This window comes from Rhinatrema bivittatum, chromosome 3 (assembly GCF_901001135.1).
Source record: "Rhinatrema bivittatum chromosome 3, aRhiBiv1.1, whole genome shotgun sequence".
In the NCBI taxonomy this organism is placed as follows: Eukaryota; Metazoa; Chordata; class Amphibia; order Gymnophiona; family Rhinatrematidae; genus Rhinatrema; species Rhinatrema bivittatum.
The window spans coordinates 585,188,953-585,210,755 of NC_042617.1; the positions used below are offsets into that span (position 1 = coordinate 585,188,953).

The window sequence follows — 21,803 nt, forward strand, 5'->3', positions numbered from 1 at the left end:
GGACTTGGGAGAGGGGTGTCCAGCTGCGGGGGCGGGCCGCGCGGGGCGGCGCCCGCGAAAGGAGCGAGACCAGGGCTGAGACCTGGGGGCAGAGGGCCTGGCTGCCGCCGGTCTGTAGTTCCGGTAGCGCCGTTGCGCCCTGGCTTTGGTCCGCGAGGACGAGAACGCCCTGGTGGAGCGATACCTGTCTTCCGGCAGGCGATGAACCGCATTTTCCCCCAGCGTCTTGATGATTTGATCCAAATCGTCCCCGAACAGGAACTTGCCCCTGAATGGCAGGGAGCCCAGGCTCGACTTGGAGGATGTGTCCGCCGCCCAGTTGCGGAGCCATAGGAGGCGCCGTGCCGCTACCACCGAGGCCATGGAGCGGGCGAGGACCCGAAACAGGTCATAGGAGGCGTCAGCCCCATACGCAACCGCAGCTTCCAGTCTATCCGCCTGGGCGGCCTCCCCGGCCGGTAGGACCTGAGACGTGAGCAGTTGTTGAACCCAGAGAAGGCTGGCCCGCTGTACCAGCGAGCTACACATCACCGCCCGCAAACCTACCGCGGAGACCTCGAAGACCCGCTTGAGGAAGACTTCCAACTTGCGATCTTGCGCGTCTCGTAAGGCCGCTCCCCCTGTAACTGGGATGGTTGTCCTCTTCGTGACCGCTGTCACCGCGGAGTCCACTTTAGGTATCTTGATGAGATCGAGAAAATCTTCCGGCAGCGGGTAGAGCCTCTCCATGGTCCGGCTGCCTTTAAAGGAAGCTTCCGGGGCATCCCACTCCCCGGTGAGAAGCTGAAGGAAAGAATCATGAATGGGAAAAACCCGCGCCCTCGGCCTCCGGGCTGCCAGGACCGGATCCCCCTTCCTTGAGGAAGTGACCACAGCGGGCGCTACGGGCGCGGGCGGCTCCGGCGGTGGATCGAGGTCCAACTCCTTAATAACCTGTGGAAGTAGGTCCTCCAGCTCTTCCCGCTGGAACAGACGCAGCGTGTGCGGATCATCACCCTCTGAAGTGGAGTCTCCTTGACCCGGATCCGCCGGGTCCGATCCAGGGGAACCTGGTCCTGAGCCCGCAGTCCCCGAGCTGCCCGGGAGCCGGGCACGAGCGGGAGGCAGAGGGGCCCCCACACCCGCCGGAGCGGGGGGGGCCGGTGAAGGTAGCGAGAGCCGCGGTATCTTGTTTGGCGGAGGTCCCGTGGGAGCCTCCAGGCTCTGCAGATATGCGGTGTGCAGCAACAGAATAAACTCTGGGGAAACCCCCTGTCTACCCGAGGGGGGCTCCGAGGGGGGGGGGGCCCCGGGGAACCCGGCCCCTGCGGGACTGTCTCCGGGTCCAATTCCGGGAGTAAATGTGGCGGGGATTCCCCAGCATCCCCGGCCCCCAGCGCTGTCTGTTCCCCCTCAGGGCGTGCAGAGTGTAAGATGGCCGCCGTTCCCGCCAGGAATGGGGGAGGGGCCGGCCCCCGCCGCCCGGGCAAGCCTGTGAGACGAGGGAAATTGATGCGGGGCCGCGAGGTGCCTTCCCCCCCGGGGAGACACCTCGCACAGATGCCCTCCCTCGAGATCCGCGAGCCCAGCTCGCCGCAAGCAGAGCAGCGCTCTGGCTGCGGCATCGGAGCTGTGCAGGAAACAGGCCCGGCAGATCAAAAATCACCCGGCAGAGCCTCGGGGGGGGCCGAGAACGGGAGCGCCGCTGCGGGGGGGCCCGGACGGCCTGCACAACCCGCCGAGAACGAAGACGGCACCGCGGGGGGGCCTTCCAGGCCGCGCGACCCGCCAACGACGAGCTCCCTGCCTGCCTCCGCAGCCCACGAGGAGCCGCGAAAATGGCCGCAGGCAAGAGAGGGAACGCGGAGAGGCCGGTCCTACTGGCCTCCGCGACCGTCCGTCGAAGCAAACTGCAGGGAAAGAAGCAAAAAAAAAACAAACACTGCACTTACCCCGCACGCAACCAAAGGAGAAGGAGAGAGCAGACAAACATAGAGGGAAGCCACGCCTCCCAATTAAGGCCCTCTAATTCACTTTACCCCTTTTTTTTTTTTTTTTTTTTTAAACAAAACTTGATCCAAAAATAAGTAGGCAGAGAGAAGAAAATTAGAAAAAGAAGTACAAGAAATGCCTGAGGTGATCGGGAGCAACCCGTAGTCCCTACTCGCATCTGCTGGAGTCAGAAGATACTGAACTCCTGCAGAGGGGGTAGTAGCACTTATGGTGACGCCCCCTCGAAGCTTTGACTGACTCCATCTGCTGGATTGGGGACATAACCCACTGTCTGGACTGATCCAGGTACGTACAGGGAATAACCATTATCAGGAACCTGAACGTTAATAGATAGAAAACACATTTCTCAGGGGACAAGAGTTCTTCACATACCGCAAGGGATATTGCTGAGAAATAAACGCATTACGCACTTTTCCGCTGGCCTTCTGCAGCTGCAGCTGGTCAAACTCCAGAAGCTTTTTCCAGTCTTGCCGTTTAATATAATAAAAGACTTCTTCATACGTAAGGTCGAGGCGATAGTTAAAGTCACCACACCAAAACACGTAGTCATGTGAAAACACGTTTCTCCCCTGGGCAAGGGTTTAAAGAATAAAAGTGGTTAGGAAAAAATAAAACATTTGTCAAGGCAGACACATTCCATAGAATCCTGGCTCCCCCTTTTGCTCTCTTTATCCTTTTCCTCGCTAATTCCCATCTAAGCTTCCTTCAGTTTTATTTCCTGATGACATTCCTCCTCCTACACCTGAGCTTCATTCCAGTCAAACAAGCCCCAACCCTATGACTGGGAGTGGGGTGGGAGGGCAGACATTGAAAATGAAGCATCTTGGGTCTTCATTCATGGCCACCAGAGTACCTTCTCCCCGCCTCGAAAATTAATGTCCAACGTTCTATACAACCCAACCACCGCAGCGATTAGTCTTTCGTATGCTGCAACAGGACGGGACTCCTTCCAGAGCCTGATGTGTGTTCACCCTGATTCCCACCTGTGAGTGTCACTGGGATGAGGCAGGGAGATGCATCTCCTGCCCCCTTGTCACAAGAGGATTTGCTACAGCTTCAGGAGGTAGGTAGGGAATAACACTTCCAAAACAGTACACGAGGACCCCAAAAAAAGGAGCTACAAAGACACCCATGCCCGATCAATGGCCTGTGAAGACATTCTGGTGCACCCACCAAGCCACAATATCTGCCTGACTGGGAGTTTCTGAAGAGAAGAGGAGCAGCCCTTGGGGATGGAAATAAAAAAAAGGATCATCACTCCCAGTCAAATATGCTATAAGATACAGGGACATGCGTCAAAATTACTCTTTCCTAGCCTGGAATTGTTCGCAGTACCAACAGCAGAAGAAACCCAAAGAGGATCTAGGAGGACTGATAGATGCATCCAGAGCCTGTGGTGCACGATGTGTCTCGGTGCCACGCGTGCCAGGAGCTGGTGGTGTTGGTACAAGCCTCCTCAGGCCCTTACCATGGGGAAGCAGAGTTTCTGGATGATCTCCTTGTAGTCCTCATTCCTCTCCTTCACCTGGTTCTGCCCAGCTGTGAAGTGGCTGCACACAAAGCAGAAGCTGCTGCTGTAGAACTGGAAACGGATAGCCACGGCCCCCTTATTGCCAGCTTTACCACCCATCCCAGTCTTAACCGTGTCCACTGCGATGTCTCTGAACAAAGAGAAGAAAGCAAAGCCACTGCAGCAAACTGTTTAGCTTCTTAGTAAGATACCATCAAGAGAATGCTGGCATAATTTAGTTTTTTTCCTGTTTATCAATACCAATGATGCTCTCGTTCCTATCAGACCCCCTCGGTGCGCAACGTACATTTCCAGGCTGAACTACGCATTCGGACTTCAGCACACCTGCATGCTCCCTCTCCAAAGTGGGGTTTCGTTGGAATTATATTTGAAAGCATCGGGGGCCTTTACAAGGACAGAAGAGCCGTATCACCCACAGTTAATGGTTTTCATTTCGCTAACTTCACTGTCGATTCCCTGTTCCTACCAACTGTTTATTAGATCACCACCAGGATAGAGAACCAAGCTTACATCAGTCCTCCTCTCCGGCTCTCCCCCAACATCTACATTCCTCCTCTGGGTTTGTTTTTTTTTTGGAGGGGGGGCTGTCTCACCATCTTTAATCCACTGCCCCCCTCCCAGTCCTTCAGCAGCCCCCTCTCTCTCTCTTTCCACTTCAGACCCTCATCTAGTCCTTCAGGGATTGGACTGGAAAACGAGTAGGAAACCTTATCCTCCGTTCTATTGTGTCCTCTCCTGTCCATCATCCTTCCAGGTCCCCACCCATATCTCCATATAACTTTCATGATCTTTCCTTCACCACCTGTTCCTGTCTCTCCATCTCCCTCTATTCCTCCCTCCTCCCCATCTTTCTCAGCACTTTCACTTTCCCATCTCCTCCACCTCAAATTCCTCCCCCCCCCCCCCCCCCCCCCGATAAACATTTTTTCCCCATTCATCTCCCGTTTTCCTGCCCCTCCTCCTTTCTAAAAACAAAACAGGGGGGAGGGGCAGAGGGTCCTCATGCCTTCTGCTACTCCTCTCAGGGCCACATCCCTAGGATGGATGGAGGGAGGAGGAGCTCTGTGATACCTTACTGGATGGGCTGTGCCTGCCACATAGCATCTCTTTCACTGGCTGCAGGTCTAACGTCTTCTCTGGCAGCTGATGTACCCCCCTAGGATGTATTCTGCCCTCCCAGGGAGGGAGGGAGAAGTCCTACGGGGGCAGAGAGGCAAGGGAGGGGAGGCAGTCTTACAGTGACAGGGAGAGGGGGCAGTCCTACAATGAAGTGAGGTGGGGGGCAGTACAAGTCGGGAGGCACAGTGAGGCGGGGGAGCAGTCCGACCACGGCAGACGTGGGGAAAAGAAAATTATTACTTACCTGCTAATTTTCGTTCCTGTAGTACCATGGATCAGTCCAGACCGTGGGTTATGTCCCCAATCCAGCAGATGGAGTCAGCCCAAAGATCTGAGGGGGCGTCACCATAAGTACTACTACCCCCTCTGCAGGAGTTCAGTATCGAGTATATCAAAGCCCGAGTAAACAGAAACCCCTTGATTGGATCAAGTTTAAACAAAACGGCAACAAAGAGCCGCTGGGTCGAAATAGAGAACTGGAACCGTCCCACCAACGGGTGGGAGGCCACGAACATCGCGTGTCAACCTCCAAGAGAATGGTGACAGACAATGAAAACTGGAAACACGTGAAAAACAACAGCAGTAAAGCCACTACTGTAACATAAAGAACAGTGGAGCAGAGTCAGCCCCCAAATACAGCTGAGCAGGAGTAGAACCCAAATGCGGTGGGCGTCTGGACTGATCCATGGTACTACAGGAACGAAAATTAGCAGGTAAGTAATAATTTTCTTTTCCCTGTACGTACCTGGATCAGTCCAGACCGTGGGATGTACCCAAGCTTCCCTAATCCGGGTGGGGTCCTGCGAGGCCTGCTCGTAGAACCTGTTCGCCAAAGTGTCCATGGACGGACGAGGCGAGGTGTAGTCTGTAGTGTCTTGAGAACGTGTGCAAAGATTTCCAGGTGGCCGCTCTACAGATTTCTTGCGAGGATACTGAGCGACTCTCCGCCCAGGAGGCCGCCTGAGAGCGTGTAGAATGCGCCACAATACCGGGTGGGGGGCGTCCGCCCCGCCCCGATGTAGGAAGCGGCAATGCCGGCCTTCAGCCATCTGGCAATAGTCGTCTTCGAGGCCTGGGATCCCTTCCGGGGACCGGACCAAAGAACGAAGAGATGGTCAGAGGTCCGAAAATCATTCGTAGCCTCCAGGTAGAGCCGCAGGGTGCGCTTGACGTCAAGGAGACGGAGAGACCGCGGCTCAGACGAAGAGAAAGATGGCAATTCCACAGTCTGATTCACATGGAAGGCGGACACCACCTTCGGGAGGAAGGAAGGCACAGTACAGAGTGACACGCCCGAATCGGAGAACCGGAGATAAGGCTCTCGACAGGACAGAGCCTGCAGCTCCGAAATGCGCCGAGCGGAGCATATGGCCACCAGGAACACCGCCTTGAGAGTGAGGTCCTTGATCGTCGCACACCTCAGTGGTTCAAACGGAGGTCCCGACATGGAACGTAGGACCAGATTGAGGCTCCAAGAGGGACAAGGATCCCGCAATGGAGGCCGCAAGTGCTTGACCCCCTTGAGAAAACGGATGATGTCCGGATGCTGTAGCAGCGATCCTCCTCCCCGCAGGAGAGAGCCAAGAGCGGCCACTTGAACCCGAAGTGAGTTGTAAGCGAGCCCCTTGTCCACTCCCGCCTGTAGGAACTGGAGAATCTGCGGGACAGACGCTTCCGTGGATCTTGTGTTCCGCTCGGTACACCACAGCTCGAACACTTTCCAGACTCGCACATAGGCCACCGACGTCGAAGTTTTCCGAGACCGCAGCAGAGTGGACACTACCGCCTCCGGATACCCCCGTCGGCGGAGGCGGCGCCTCTCAAAAGCCAGGCCGCAAGACAGAAGAGTTCTGCCTGGTCGAAAAATACCGGTCCCTGGTGGAGGAGGCGGGGAAGATGTCCCAGCCGGATGGGACCGTCGATTACCAGGTGGAGGAGGTCCGCAAACCAAGGTCTTCTTGGCCACTCCGGCGCGACGAAGATCACCATCCCCTGATGAACTTCTATCCGTCGGAGTAGTCTTCCCACCAGCGGCCAAGGGGGAAACGCGTATAGGAGCAGATCGGCCGGCCACGGGAGCGCGAGAGCATCGACGCCCTCCGCCCCCCGTTCCCTCCGGCGACTGAAGAAGCGAGGAGCCTTGGTGTTCTGGGCGGATGCCATGAGATCCAGGTGGGGGGCGCCCCACCGCCGAACAAGCAGCTGCATGGCCTCGTCGGAGAGCGACCACTCTCCGGGATCCAGAAGCTGGCGACTTAAGAAGTCCGCCTGGACGTTGTCCACGCCCGCGATGTGCAAGGCCGCCAGGCGGCGCAGATGTCGTTCCGCCCACTGCATCAGCATCGCTGCCTCGAGCGCAACCTGCGGGCTGCGAGTGCCGCCCTGACGGTTGATGTAGGCCACCGTAGTTGCGTTGTCCGATAAGATTCTGACTTCCCGATTCCGAAGGAGCGGCAGGAAGTGGAGAAGCGCCAGCCTGACCGCCCTGGTCTCCAGACGATTGATGGACCACTTTGATTCCTCCGCGGACCACGTCCCCTGCGTGGCGCTTCGGTCGCAGACTGCTCCCCAGCCTACGAGGCTGGCGTCGGTGGTTACCCCCACCCAATTTGGTAGGTCGAGGGACACGCCTCGAGCCAGATTCTCCGGCACCATCCACCAGGCCAAGCTGTCCCTGGCAAACTGGGGCAGCGGAAGTATCACCTGGTAGTCCTGCGAAAGTGGTTTCCAACGGGATAGAAGTGCTCTTTGCAGAGGCCGTAGGTGCGCAAATGCCCAAGGAACCATGTCGATGGTGGAGCCCATCACTCCCAGGAGCTGCAGATAGTCCCAGGAGGTGGGAGCTGGTAATGCAGAGAATCGCTGTATGTGTTCCCGTAGGGCGTGCGCCTTGTCCTGTCCGTGGATCCTCTCCCTCTGCAGTGGAGTCCCCTTGTCCCGAAGCTGCAGGGTCCGCCCCAGGGGAAACTGGGTCCGACCCAGCTCCCCCCGAGCCCACAGGGAGCCGGGTGGGGACGGGGAGCTGTGGGGCCCCCACGCCCGCCGGCGCGGGGGGCGCCGTGTAGAGGGACGAAGGTCGCGGCAGCTTGGGTGGTGGCGGTTCCGCGGGAGCAGCCAGGTCCTGAAGATAAGCTGTGTGCATCAGGCGGATGAACTCTGGTGAAAACCCCGGCCTACTCGGGGGGACATCCGCTGTTGGGGGCCCCGGGGGACCCTGCCCCTGCGGGTCTTCTGGTAATAAGTTCGGGGGGGAGCCCTCTGAGGCTTCCCCGTCCCCCTGCGCTGCCTGATCTCCCTCAGGACGCAGCGCATGCAAGATGGCCGCCATTCCCGCCAGGAATGGGGGAGGGGCCGGCCCACGCCGCCCGGGCAAGGCTGCCAGAGGGGAAAACCGAGTGAGGGGCCGAGACGTGCCTTCCCCCCCGGGGAGGCACCGAGCGCAGATCCCCTCCCTCAAGATACGCGATCCAGGCTCGCCGCAGGCCGAGCAACGCGCCAGCCGCGGCATCGCGATCGTGATAAAAAAACAAAACAAAAAAAAAACAAAACAGTCTCCGGCAGCCAAAAATGCCCTGGGAGCCTCGGGGGGGGGGGGGGGGGGGGGGCCGTGATACGGAGCGCCGCTGCGGGGGGGCCCGATGGCCTGCACTACCCGCCGAAGAACAAAGCGGCGCCGCGGGGGGGCCTTCCTGGCCGCACAACCCGCCGAAGATGATCACCCTGCTCCCCGCTGCGGCCCACGTGGAAACGAAAAATGGCCGCGGGAGCAGGCGAAGACGCTGGAGGCCGGTGCCCCCGGCAGCCGCGACTAAACTAGCTGCAAATCAAAACAACAACGGAGAAGAAAAAAACACTTACCCCGGTGAAGCACCAACAGGCGCCGAGGCAGGAAAGAGAGGGACAGAGACTTACAACACAGAAGCCACGCCTCCCCAATTAATCAATTAACTTTTGGATTTTTTTTTTTTTTTTTTTGAAATGAAGAAGAACTTGATCCAAGCAAATAAAACTAACAAAGGAGCAGGAAATAAAGTCCCAAACAAGGGAAGAAAAGGAAGAAGGTTATAGGCAATCGGGAGCAAGCCCAGATTCCCCTACTCGCATCTGCTGGAGTCAGAAGATACTGAACTCCTGCAGAGGGGGTAGTAGTACTTAAGGTGACGCCCCCTCAGATCTTTGGGCTGACTCCATCTGCTGGATTGGGGACATAACCCACGGTCTGGACTGATCCAGGTACGTACAGGGAACAGTTGATTCCTGCACATTCCGGTTTGATTTTCCCTACAGGAGCCTGTGGTACAAATTATGCTAAGGGGCAAACGGCTCCCCACATCGCTATCCCTCTGGTGGTTTGCTGATTAACTGCCAATGGGTACAGGGGAGGAAATGGGTACTGACATCTCATTAAAGCTCTTATTTTTCATGACAGGTCCAGTCCTCTATGCTACACAGGTTGCCCTTTGCCTGTTCTTACAAGGCCCAAGGAGGCATTTTAGTGTGTATGTGACAGGGCGTGAAAAACAGGATGTGGCAGAAGTTCTCTTTCCTCACTACACAAAGATCACGGCAATGAATGCCTTCTTGCAATTCTCACCCCTTTCTTCTCTCCCTAGCGCCTTATACCATTCAAAACCCACATCCGCAAGCTTTCCAAGCACAAGGGCCTGTGTGATCCTCAGACCTGATAAAGGGCATGTGGTAGGGCCTGACGAAGACAAACAGGCAGACGCCAACCAGCTGGGCTGACGTCAGCAGGATGTAGCGGTGGGTCCTGGAGAGGGCCTTCTGAATCTGCTCTGCCCACATCTTCTTGTTGGTGGTGCTGGAAGAGAAAAACCCACGCAAAACGTACGGCACAATGGTAAGGCAACGAGACAACTCTTATGACTAGCCCTGGTGTGGTGACACAGCATAAGACATACTCACACTGCCTTACTTCAGACCTCACCAAACAAGTGTACCTTACAGGATAATCAAAAATATGCTAATTTTCCTGCTCTGTAGAGCAAATCTCTCTCATGACTCTAGATCCCCCCATTTTGCATGCATTCACATTCTGAGAACAGTGGTAAGACTATGAAAGGTGTTTTGGACACCAAAGTGTGTGCGTGAAGGGAATTTCGGTCCAGCTTACTACAATTCTTTGCCACTATAGCTTACACTAATATATTGTGACCAGTTGTTTCTTAACAGAAGAAAGGATCAATTCCAATAATTTTTGGCCAGTCTTTCCATTTCATCTTGCTACACCAGTCAAGTGAGTCCTTCGGGGTGGGTTATGTCCCCCTACCAGCATCGTCACTATATATTATTGGAGGTGCAGCACAATCCAGCATACTCTGGCCCCAGCAGATGGTAGGACACACTGGTGCAGCACAGATAAAATCCAGCATAGTCTGGCCCCAGCAGATGGTAGGACACACTGGTGCAGCACAGATAAAATCCAGCATAGTCTGGCCCCAGCAGATGGTAGGACACACTGGTGCAGCACAGATAAAATCCAGCATAGTCTGGCCCCAGCAGATGGTAGGACACATTGGTGCAGCACAGATAAAATCCAGCATAGTCTGGCCCCAGCAGATGGTAGGACACATTGGTGCAGCACAGATAAAATCCAGCATAGTCTGGCCCCAGCAGATGGTAGGACACACTGGTGCAGCACAGATAAAATCCAGCATACTCTGGCCCCAGCAGATGGTAGGACACACTGGTGCAGCACAGATAAAATCCAGCATACTCTGGCCCCAGCAGATGGTAGGACGCACTGGTGCAGCACAGATAAAATCCAGCATACTCTGGCCCCAGCAGATGGTAGGACGCACTGGTGCAGCACAGATAAAATCCAGCATAGTCTGGCCCCAGCAGATGGTAGGACGCACTGGTGCAGCACAGATAAAATCCAGCATAGTCTGGCCCCAGCAGATGGTAGGACGCACTGGTGCAGCACAGATAAAATCCAGCATAGTCTGGCCCCAGCAGATGGTAGGACGCACTGGTGCAGCACAGATAAAATCCAGCATAGTCTGGCCCCAGCAGATGGTAGGACGCACTGGTGCAGCACAGATAAAATCCAGCATAGTCTGGCCCCAGCAGATGGTAGGACGCACTGGTGCAGCACAGATAAAATCCAGCATAGTCTGGCCCCAGCAGATGGTAGGACGCACTGGTGCAGCACAGATAAAATCCAGCATAGTGTGGCCCCAGCAGATGGTAGGACGCACTGGTGCAGCACAGATAAAATCCAGCATAGTCTGGCCCCAGCAGATGGTAGGACACACTGGTGCAGCACAGATAAAATCCAGCATAGTCTGGCCCCAGCAGATGGTAGGACACACTGGTGCAGCACAGATAAAATCCAGCATAGTCTGGCCCCAGCAGATGGTAGGACACACTGGTGCAGCACAGATAAAATCCAGCATAGTCTGGCCCCAGCAGATGGTAGGACACACTGGTGCAGCACAGATAAAATCCAGCATAGTCTGGCCCCAGCAGATGGTAGGACGCACTGGTGCAGCACAGATAAAATCCAGCATAGTCTGGCCCCAGCAGATGGTAGGACGCACTGGTGCAGCACAGATAAAATCCAGCATAGTCTGGCCCCAGCAGATGGTAGGACGCACTGGTGCAGCACAGATAAAATCCAGCATAGTCTGGCCCCAGCAGATGGTAGGACGCACTGGTGCAGCACAGATAAAATCCAGCATAGTCTGGCCCCAGCAGATGGTAGGACGCACTGGTGCAGCACAGATAAAATCCAGCATAGTCTGGCCCCAGCAGATGGTAGGACGCACTGGTGCAGCACAGATAAAATCCAGCATAGTCTGGCCCCAGCAGATGGTAGGACGCACTGGTGCAGCACAGATAAAATCCAGCATAGTCTGGCCCCAGCAGATGGTAGGACGCACTGGTGCAGCACAGATAAAATCCAGCATAGTCTGGCCCCAGCAGATGGTAGGACGCACTGGTGCAGCACAGATAAAATCCAGCATAGTCTGGCCCCAGCAGATGGTAGGACACATTGGTGCAGCACAGATAAAATCCAGCATAGTCTGGCCCCAGCAGATGGTAGGACGCACTGGTGCAGCACAGATAAAATCCAGCATAGTCTGGCCCCAGCAGATGGTAGGACGCACTGGTGCAGCACAGATAAAATCCAGCATAGTCTGGCCCCAGCAGATGGTAGGACGCACTGGTGCAGCACAGATAAAATCCAGCATAGTCTGGCCCCAGCAGATGGTAGGACGCACTGGTGCAGCACAGATAAAATCCAGCATAGTCTGGCCCCACAGATGGTAGGACACACTGGTGCAGCACAGATAAAATCCAGCATAGTCTGGCCCCAGCAGATGGTAGGACACACTGGTGCAGCACAGATAAAATCCAGCATAGTCTGGCCCCAGCAGATGGTAGGACGCACTGGTGCAGCACAGATAAAATCCAGCATAGTCTGGCCCCAGCAGATGGTAGGACACACTGGTGCAGCACAGATAAAATCCAGCATAGTCTGGCCCCAGCAGATGGTAGGACACACTGGTGCAGCACAGATAAAATCCAGCATAGTCTGGCCCCAGCAGATGGTAGGACGCACTGGTGCAGCACAGATAAAATCCAGCATAGTCTGGCCCCAGCAGATGGTAGGACGCACTGGTGCAGCACAGATAAAATCCAGCATAGTCTGGCCCCAGCAGATGGTAGGACGCACTGGTGCAGCACAGATAAAATCCAGCATAGTCTGGCCCCAGCAGATGGTAGGACGCACTGGTGCAGCACAGATAAAATCCAGCATAGTCTGGCCCCAGCAGATGGTAGGACACACTGGTGCAGCACAGATAAAATCCAGCATAGTCTGGCCCCAGCAGATGGTAGGACACACTGGTGCAGCACAGATAAAATCCAGCATAGTCTGGCCCCAGCAGATGGTAGGACGCACTGGTGGCGCAGCACAGATAAAATCCAGCATAGTCTGGCCCCAGCAGATGGTAGGACACACTGGTGCAGCACAGATAAAATCCAGCATACTCTGGCCCCAGCAGATGGTAGGACGCACTGGTGCAGCACAGATAAAATCCAGCATAGTCTGGCCCCAGCAGATGGTAGGACACACTGGTGCAGCACAGATAAAATCCAGCATAGTCTGGCCCCAGCAGATGGTAGGACGCACTGGTGCAGCACAGATAAAATCCAGCATAGTCTGGCCCCAGCAGATGGTAGGACGCACTGGTGGCGCAGCACAGATAAAATCCAGCATAGTCTGGCCCCAGCAGATGGTAGGACGCACTGGTGCAGCACAGATAAAATCCAGCATAGTCTGGCCCCAGCAGATGGTAGGACGCACTGGTGCAGCACAGATAAAATCCAGCATAGTCTGGCCCCAGCAGATGGTAGGACACATTGGTGCAGCACAGATAAAATCCAGCATAGTCTGGCCCCAGCAGATGGTAGGACACACTGGTGCAGCACAGATAAAATCCAGCATAGTCTGGCCCCAGCAGATGGTAGGACACACTGGTGCAGCACAGATAAAATCCAGCATAGTCTGGCCCCAGCAGATGGTAGGACACACTGGTGCAGCACAGATAAAATCCAGCATAGTCTGGCCCCAGCAGATGGTAGGACGCACTGGTGCAGCACAGATAAAATCCAGCATAGTCTGGCCCCAGCAGATGGTAGGACGCACTGGTGGCGCAGCACAGATAAAATCCAGCATAGTCTGGCCCCAGCAGATGGTAGGACGCACTGGTGCAGCACAGATAAAATCCAGCATAGTCTGGCCCCAGCAGATGGTAGGACGCACTGGTGCAGCACAGATAAAATCCAGCATACTCTGGCCCCAGCAGATGGTAGGACACACTGGTGCAGCACAGATAAAATCCAGCATAGTCTGGCCCCAGCAGATGGTAGGACACACTGGTGCAGCACAGATAAAATCCAGCATAGTCTGGCCCCAGCAGATGGTAGGACACACTGGTGGCGCACAGATAAAATCCAGCATAGTCTGGCCCCAGCAGATGGTAGGACACACTGGTGCAGCACAGATAAAATCCAGCATAGTCTGGCCCCAGCAGATGGTAGGACGCACTGGTGCAGCACAGATAAAATCCAGCATAGTCTGGCCCCAGCAGATGGTAGGACGCACTGGTGCAGCACAGATAAAATCCAGCATAGTCTGGCCCCAGCAGATGGTAGGACGCACTGGTGCAGCACAGATAAAATCCAGCATACTCTGGCCCCAGCAGATGGTAGGACACACTGGTGCAGCACAGATAAAATCCAGCATAGTCTGGCCCCAGCAGATGGTAGGACACACTGGTGCAGCACAGATAAAATCCAGCATAGTCTGGCCCCAGCAGATGGTAGGACACACTGGTGGCGCACAGATAAAATCCAGCATAGTCTGGCCCCAGCAGATGGTAGGACACACTGGTGCAGCACAGATAAAATCCAGCATAGTCTGGCCCCAGCAGATGGTAGGACGCACTGGTGCAGCACAGATAAAATCCAGCATAGTCTGGCCCCAGCAGATGGTAGGACACACTGGTGCAGCACAGATAAAATCCAGCATAGTCTGGCCCCAGCAGATGGTAGGACGCACTGGTGCAGCACAGATAAAATCCAGCATAGTCTGGCCCCAGCAGATGGTAGGACGCACTGGTGCAGCACAGATAAAATCCAGCATAGTCTGGCCCCAGCAGATGGTAGGACGCACTGGTGCAGCACAGATAAAATCCAGCATAGTCTGGCCCCAGCAGATGGTAGGACGCACTGGTGCAGCACAGATAAAATCCAGCATAGTCTGGCCCCAGCAGATGGTAGGACACACTGGTGCAGCACAGATAAAATCCAGCATACTCTGGCCCCAGCAGATGGTAGGACACACTGGTGCAGCACAGATAAAATCCAGCATAGTCTGGCCCCAGCAGATGGTAGGACGCACTGGTGCAGCACAGATAAAATCCAGCATAGTCTGGCCCCAGCAGATGGTAGGACGCACTGGTGCAGCACAGATAAAATCCAGCATAGTCTGGCCCCAGCAGATGGTAGGACGCACTGGTGCAGCACAGATAAAATCCAGCATAGTCTGGCCCCAGCAGATGGTAGGACGCACTGGTGGCGCAGCAGGGTCTGGATCTAATGTTGCCGTGGACCGGACTTCCTGGTTCTGCCAGGAGAGCGAGCCCATATTTCAGTCTCACAGGGGACTTAGTGGAGCCTGGGGGGGGGGGGGGGGGGGGGGAAGGGATGTATTTCTGTAGCTCTTTGTAAATGTGACGGACCCTGCTGCCACGTCACCAGAAAGACCTGGGCAACACCTTTTGTTTAGTCAGTGGGAGTGCATGTTAGTGAATGGGGGAGGTTACCATTCAAATGCAGCCCCCCCTTTGTGGGGGTCTGGCATGGCCGCCCCCCTGAGAGTCTATTTAGCAGCTTTTCACAGAGAGCTCAGGAGGCAGGCCCTTCACGTTTGCAAAGAGTTCAGAGGTCTGGTGGGAAACTGGCCGACACTCCCACCAAAAGTGACGTGTCAGAAGTCTCCTCCTCCAGGTAACTTGGACTTCAGATCCACTTGGTGGGAGTGTCGGCCAGTTTCCCACAGCCATTTCAGGCCTTCTGCCATCCCAGTCAACCTCTAAAAGGGAATTTGGGGATCCTCCAGCACTGGCTCTTGCTGAGAGGTCTCGGGGCCAGGTCACATTCAGCCAGGCTGTTGACTGGAAAGATTTTTCTCCAGAATTCTTCCGCTTCCTGAAATCAGGCCTTCTGTGCTATTCAGCAGCTGATGCCAAGTGCCAGCACTCCCCTGGGATTTCTTCTTTGCTGTCAGGGACATCTGCTCCAACCCCCCTCCCTCCCCCCCCAGGGAGTGATTTGAACCCCCTCACTGGGAGTAGGAAAGCTTCCAGAGGGATCCTGAAATGGAGTTGAGTCCTGAAGCATTCCTTCTATGGAACAAGTTGAGGTTTCCTCAGATAGAGGGGATGACAAGGCGATTGTTAGGAGGAGATCACAGCCATTATAGACCAAGTGGTCTCGCGCCTTAGAATAGCAGATCCAGTTGTAGAACAGATGCCAGTCTGGGACTCTGTTATTAAGGATGTCCATAAGCCCTTTAGAGCTTTTCTCCTTCACTCTGAGGTTGAGGAAATGGATTTAGCAGAGTGGAAGGTCCTTGAGAGAGGTCTCAGGGGCAGCAGAGCCTTCTTAAGTTGCATCCTCCAGCTCCTGAGGCTGTACAGAGTCTGTTTCAGTTGCCTCAAAAGTTGATGCCTCAGTCACTGCAGTTACGAGGCACACTACTATCTTAGCTGAGGGCAGTACTTCTCTTCGGGAACAGGATCGGAGGATTGAACATCTACCCAAACCTATATTTATTTCTGCAGCTTTGGCAGTCCAGAGTTCAATTTGCAAGATCCAAGAACTCCTGAAGAATGAAACACGACTCGAATGATTCACAGGTGGGGCCACTTTCAGGAATGCCAAGGCTCCTCGATTCTTTAGTTATTGTAAAGAATTCAGCTCAGAAAGCATAGATGCCTTAGTGCAGCCGCGGCCGAGGGAGGACCCCCATTATGTCTTTCCCCCTTGGCCACTGATAAGCAGAGCATGGCGCCTGATTGTGACTGAACCCATTCGGGGGATCCTCATGATGCCAGACGGGCTCCGGACACCGTAGTATGCAGATCTGATAAGGCTTGAAGTTGAATCTCCTCTCCATCTTCCAGATGCTCAGTGTCTTCTGGTTCAGGCTCCAATCATCTTCTCCATTCTCTCTTAAGGCTTGGCTCTTGAGAGGTCTCTGAGAAAGAAGGGTTAGTTCCTCTCGGTGATTTCCACTTTGTTTGTTGAAAGCTCATAAGTCTTCCACATCTCTGGCTTATATTCTGGTCTGGTGTGTTTTTGAAACCTTTTACAAGGTGTGATCAGCCTCTCCTTAGTGTTCTGATCCACCATGTATCTGAGCCTTTCTTCAGTCGGGATTGGAGAAGGGATTAGCCTTGAAGTTTCTGAAAGTGCAGCCATTTCCTGTTATAGGGGCAAGATTCAGGGGGTTTCAGTAGCAGCCCAGCTGGATGTGGTTTGTTTTTTTCATGGCATTAAGAGATTGTCCCCGCTTTTTAGGCCCTTGGTTCCTCAGTGGGATTTCAATCTGGCTTTGAAGGCATTGGTCATTTCTCCTTTTGAGTAAATGAAACAGACTTCTTTAAGGACCTTATATTGAAGGCTGTATTTTTGCTGCTGATTTGCTCTGCTCATCATATTTCAGATTCAGACCCTCTCCTGTAGGGATCCTTTCGGCAGTTGGTGTTTCATTTCAACCAATCTATGCCAGCTTTCTCTAAGGAGGAATGTTGAAGCATGAACAGATCTCTGAAGTATCTGGATGTTCGTGGTATTCTCAGCCGGTGTTTGGAGGTGACCAGATTGTGTCTTGTTTGGTGATCTGTGCAGAGGCCAGGCAGACTTGAAATACCCTTTGGCCTGTTGGCACAGGGACACGGTTCCTTATGCCTATTTGCTAAGGAGTAGGCACCTGAGCTTATTCAAATCCATTTGACGAGGGCATAATCTTCAGCCTGGGTGGAAGTAATTGCTGTGGTGCGGAAGGATATCTGCAGGGTCACCCTTGCATATCTTTCTAAAGCATTAGTGCTTGGATGTGGTGGCTAAGGACGCTGCAGCTTACAGAGCTGGAGTCCTTCGGATCTTCCTTCCCTCATTAGTTGGGGGCTTTGGTACTGCCCACTTCTGAGGACTCATTGGACAGGTGTAGTAGGATTCATGGGAAAAAAAAATTAACAGGAAAGAACATTTCTCCTTGCATCACATCCCTAAGGCTTTTCTCCTTTCTGCAGCAATGTGTGGTGCTGGGACATCCCTGCAAGAGGAGGGCTCCAACGCAACCAACCTTGAACTGCTCCTTCATCACGCTCCTTTGCCACCCCTAAACGAGTGCATGCTGAGTACATCTGAAATGCCATACAGGTGTCTGAATGGAAACAAATCAAAGAAAACGGGCACATTGCCTGTCCTCCACTTACCTGGCACTGACTATGTTTCCGGCACTTAGTTCCACCATCTCTTCGAAGCCCACAACAAATATGTCCGCAGGACAGCTCTCATCATCTGCAGGAAGAGCAGCAGAGGGTAACCCAAACAGGCTTCACTTTAACTGGTCACTGGACAAAAAGATTTCCATTTAAAAATAGACTCAGGTTGAGTAGAACTACAGATGTGACTGGAGCTATTATTTTCTCTATGAAGCCTGTCAACCTGCTGTAACTGAAAGGATCTTCTGTAGTAGTGCCTGATTAACATGACGCAAATACCTCCGGGTATATCAAGCCTCCGCTTCACTACCACTTTTGAGTTAGCAAGGACTTCGGTTTAGCTATTCTGACCGCTCTAAGCTGTACGCTCTAAGCTTAGACACCGCTCTGCACGCTCTAAGCTTAGACGCCGCTTTCACTCCAAGGGCCTCGCTCCTCTAGAAGCTCTAGACACCCGCTCCTCGGGGGTCTCTCACTTCCAACTTCCCTTCGGGGCCTCTACTAACTAAGACATCCACTCCTCGGGGGTCTCTTTCTCTCTCTTCTCCACTTCAGGATATCGGACTATCAGCTACTCGCTCTTCGAGGGCCTACCAGCCTATGTGTCCTGCACCACGGACCTTCAGTCCCACCATTTCATCTTCAGGAAGAAGCCTATATCCCTGTGAGTACCTCTACGATTCGGTGCTCCAGCTTCACCCACCAGCCGCGGCATTACCTGCACTGCGGGCTCCCTCCTATCGTGAACATCTGGGTGATATTATACATCCCAGCTGTTGAACTTATTGGCACCTCGTGGAGTTCAGTGCCTTACCTTCCTGCCTACATCATCTATCTACAGCAGTACAATAAAGCCCTCCATCCATACTGTGTCGCTATCTGAGTTCAGCCTATCGCTGTGGTTCTTAGGGTCCTCGACCCTCTGATGCAGCTGCCTCATGACCAGTGGGGGATGGCCCTCTCAGGACCTCACAACCCCCTGAGAGGCTGAAGACAACACTGCCCCTGTTAAAGTAATTTAACTACAAATTTTTTTTTTAAGCCAAATTGAATAAGAAAAAGAACCAATAGTCCACCTAAATCTAACTAAAAACCCAGAATAAACTACCACACAGACCAGACTGTAGGTTATGCACCTCCACCATCTGCTGGAGACAGAGGAATACTGCCGGACTGTAGGTGGCGCCATCCTGTATAAGGCGGTGTTTGTTTTGAGAACGTCTCTGTCTCCATCTGCTAGAGGGGGGGGCAAAATCCAGGAGTCTGGACTGATCCGGGAACATACAGGGAACGGCGGTTACGTGCGTGGCCAGGTCCTGTGCACGCCGCGTGCATTTTCTAAAAGGCCCAGTAAACACCGATACATGCAGAAGTGCCGAGCCTAAAGAAAGGGGCAGGCTAGGACAGCACCAGGGATAGATAGCGTTAGTGTAGGGGTCGGGGAGGAGAGGGGAAGAGGGAAGTTCCCTCCCAGTCCGTTCTTTAATTGGAGCGGACTGGGAGGGAACTGGGGAAGGCCCTGTTGCGTCTTTGCACGTTTCTTTCTAATATTCTCCCCCCGTTGCGCGTGTTAGAAGAAACCCACCTGCATGTGCGCGCGGGAATTGTATTTTATAACATGTGCGTGCTGAGGCATGCATGTTATAAAATAGCCATAGCATAAGAACGTAAGAAATTGCCATACTGGGTCAGACCAAGGGTCCATCAAGCCCAGCATCCTGTTTCCAACAATGGCCAATCCAGGCCATAAGAACCTGGCAAGTACCCAAAAACTAAGTCTATTCCATGTTACCATTGCTAGTAATAGCGGTGGTTATTATCTAAGTCAACTTAATTAATAGCAGGTAATAGACTTCTCCTCCAAGAACTTATCCAAACCTTTTTTAAACACAGCTATACTAACTGCACTAACCACATCTTCTGGCAACAAATTCCAGAGTTTAATTGTGCATTGAGTGAAAAAGAACTTTCTCCGATTAGTTTTAAATGTGCTGCATGCTAACTTCATGAAGTGCCCCCTAGTCTTTCTATTATCCGAAAGAGTAAATAAACGATTCACATCTACCCGTTCTAGACCTCTCATGATTTTAAACACCTCTATCATATCCCCCCTCATGTACACGTGCCAGGAACCGTGCACACATGGAGAAAAATCCTGGATAAGTCAGACCCTTAGATGTACACATTACCAAGGCAGCACCTATGAAAAGATTTTTTATGTTACATAGAAAGGTGCACTTGCAAAAGCTCTAAAGTCTCATATGTTTACTCATTTCTTGGACCAAAACACTTACCATGGATAATCTATTTGCTTTTTCTTCAGTAAAGAGCTTTTTTTTTAAACCCTTCCAAAAATGTGCCTTTGTCCCCTTTAGTTTGACAGATACATGGCATTATTTATTAAAATGTATATATTGCCCATAGAAAGTCATCCAGGGAGTGGAACTATAAAAGAATACCCATAATATAAATACCTGCATACATACTGTAAAATAAATACATTATCTGTAACAAGACTGACTATCAAAAAACACATTTAAAGTCAAAATTCAGGCACACAATTGAACATAACTGGCTGGAAAATGGTAGACCATAAGGAAGCTGTTAGGTTAACGTCTGTTAAAAAGCCAAGTTTTTATTGCTTTCCGAATCTTTAGGAAGGCTTTTTCAAAACAGATGTCCAAGGGAAGGGAATTCCATAGAGCAGGTGACTGGTAACTAAAAGCATATTCTCGAGTGGTCTCTAGTCTGATAAAGAGAGGGTAGAGGAAGGTGTAAAATTATTTTGCGAAGAATGCTGGAGAATAAGGGTCTAACAATTTGGAAAATTACAAAAGAATACCAAAATATTAGACAAATATTAGACAAGAGTATTTTACACTTATTTGAAAATTTTCTATACCACAGCAGGCGACAGGAAGCCAATGTAAACTTTTCAAGATAGGTGGCGATGTCCTTTCGTGGATTACAAATTGGCTAAAAGACAGGAAACAGAGAGTAGGATTAAATGGACAATTTTCTCAGTGGAAGGGAGTGGGCAGTGGAGTGCCTCAGGGATCTGTATTGGGACCCGTACTTTTCAATATATTTATAAATGATCTGGAAAGAAATACAACGAGTGAGATAATCAAATTTGCAGATGACACAAAATTGTTCAGAGCAGTTAAATCAGAAGCAGATTGTGATAAATTGCAGGAAAACTACCGTATGTGAGACTGGAAAATGGCAGATGAAATTTAATGTGGATAAGTGCAAGGTGTTGCATATAGGGAAAAATAATCCATGCCATAGTTACACAATGTTAGGTTCCATATTAGGTGCTACTACCCAAGAAAGAGATCTAGGCGTCATAGTGGATAACACATTGAAATCGTCTGTTCAGTGTGCTGCGGCAGTCAAAAAAGCAAACAGAATGTTAGGAATTATTAGGAAGGGAATGGTGAATAAAACGGAAAATGTCATAATGCCTCTGTATCGCTCCATGGTGAGACCACACCTTGAATACTGTGTATAATTCTGGTCACCGCATCTCATGAAGTTAGCATGTGGCACATTTAAAACTAATCTGAGAAAGTTCTTTTGATGAATTTATCATGCTCAGCAGCTATATATACATATATAACAGAAACTATAAACAGTTAAAATTCAATAAAAAATTATAAAAGTATTGAAATATAGAAAAATAGAAAATCCAAAGCAAAATATACTAGAACATAAAAACAGTAGGAAATTCAAAAATTTAACTAACAGAAATAAAATAAGCACAAATAAGTAACAATTACAAGTTAAGATAAAATAAAAGGAAACCTAAAATACTTGGGTAAGACAGCACAAAATATAAAAAGTCAAACAATTTACCAAAAAAACAAATTACAAAAAAACAGACAAGTAAAAAAAAAAAAAAAAAAAAAAAAAAAAAAGCAGAGATAAATGATAAGCAATAAAATAGCACTATGTGAACAGTAGAAGTCAAACAGAATAAATAATAACCCTCATAGGCAAAATTAAAGGATAAGAATAACTAAACTCAAAGCAAGAACAAAAATATTAATAAAGAGTTAAAATAGTAATAAAAATAATAAAGAATAAAAGAAAAAAAAAGAAAGTAGAATAAT

General features: G+C 51.8%; 1 protein-coding gene across 4 annotated transcripts in view; it reads right to left on the reverse strand.

The window, feature by feature from the left end:
• Positions 1–21,803, reverse strand: part of SYNJ2 (synaptojanin 2) — a 257,365-nt gene that overhangs the window by 69,326 nt on the left and 166,236 nt on the right. For 3 of the 4 annotated variants that reach the window (XM_029596671.1, XM_029596672.1, XM_029596674.1), the window contains 4 exons: positions 17,680–17,764; positions 9,324–9,464; positions 3,461–3,653; positions 2,403–2,561 (listed from right to left, as the gene is read on the reverse strand). In XM_029596671.1, the coding sequence (XP_029452531.1) occupies positions 2,403–2,561; positions 3,461–3,653; positions 9,324–9,464; positions 17,680–17,764 (578 nt within the window). The remainder of the gene's footprint in view (positions 1–2,402; positions 2,562–3,460; positions 3,654–9,323; positions 9,465–17,679; positions 17,765–21,803) is intronic. The other variant, XM_029596673.1, reaches the window with a different exon arrangement.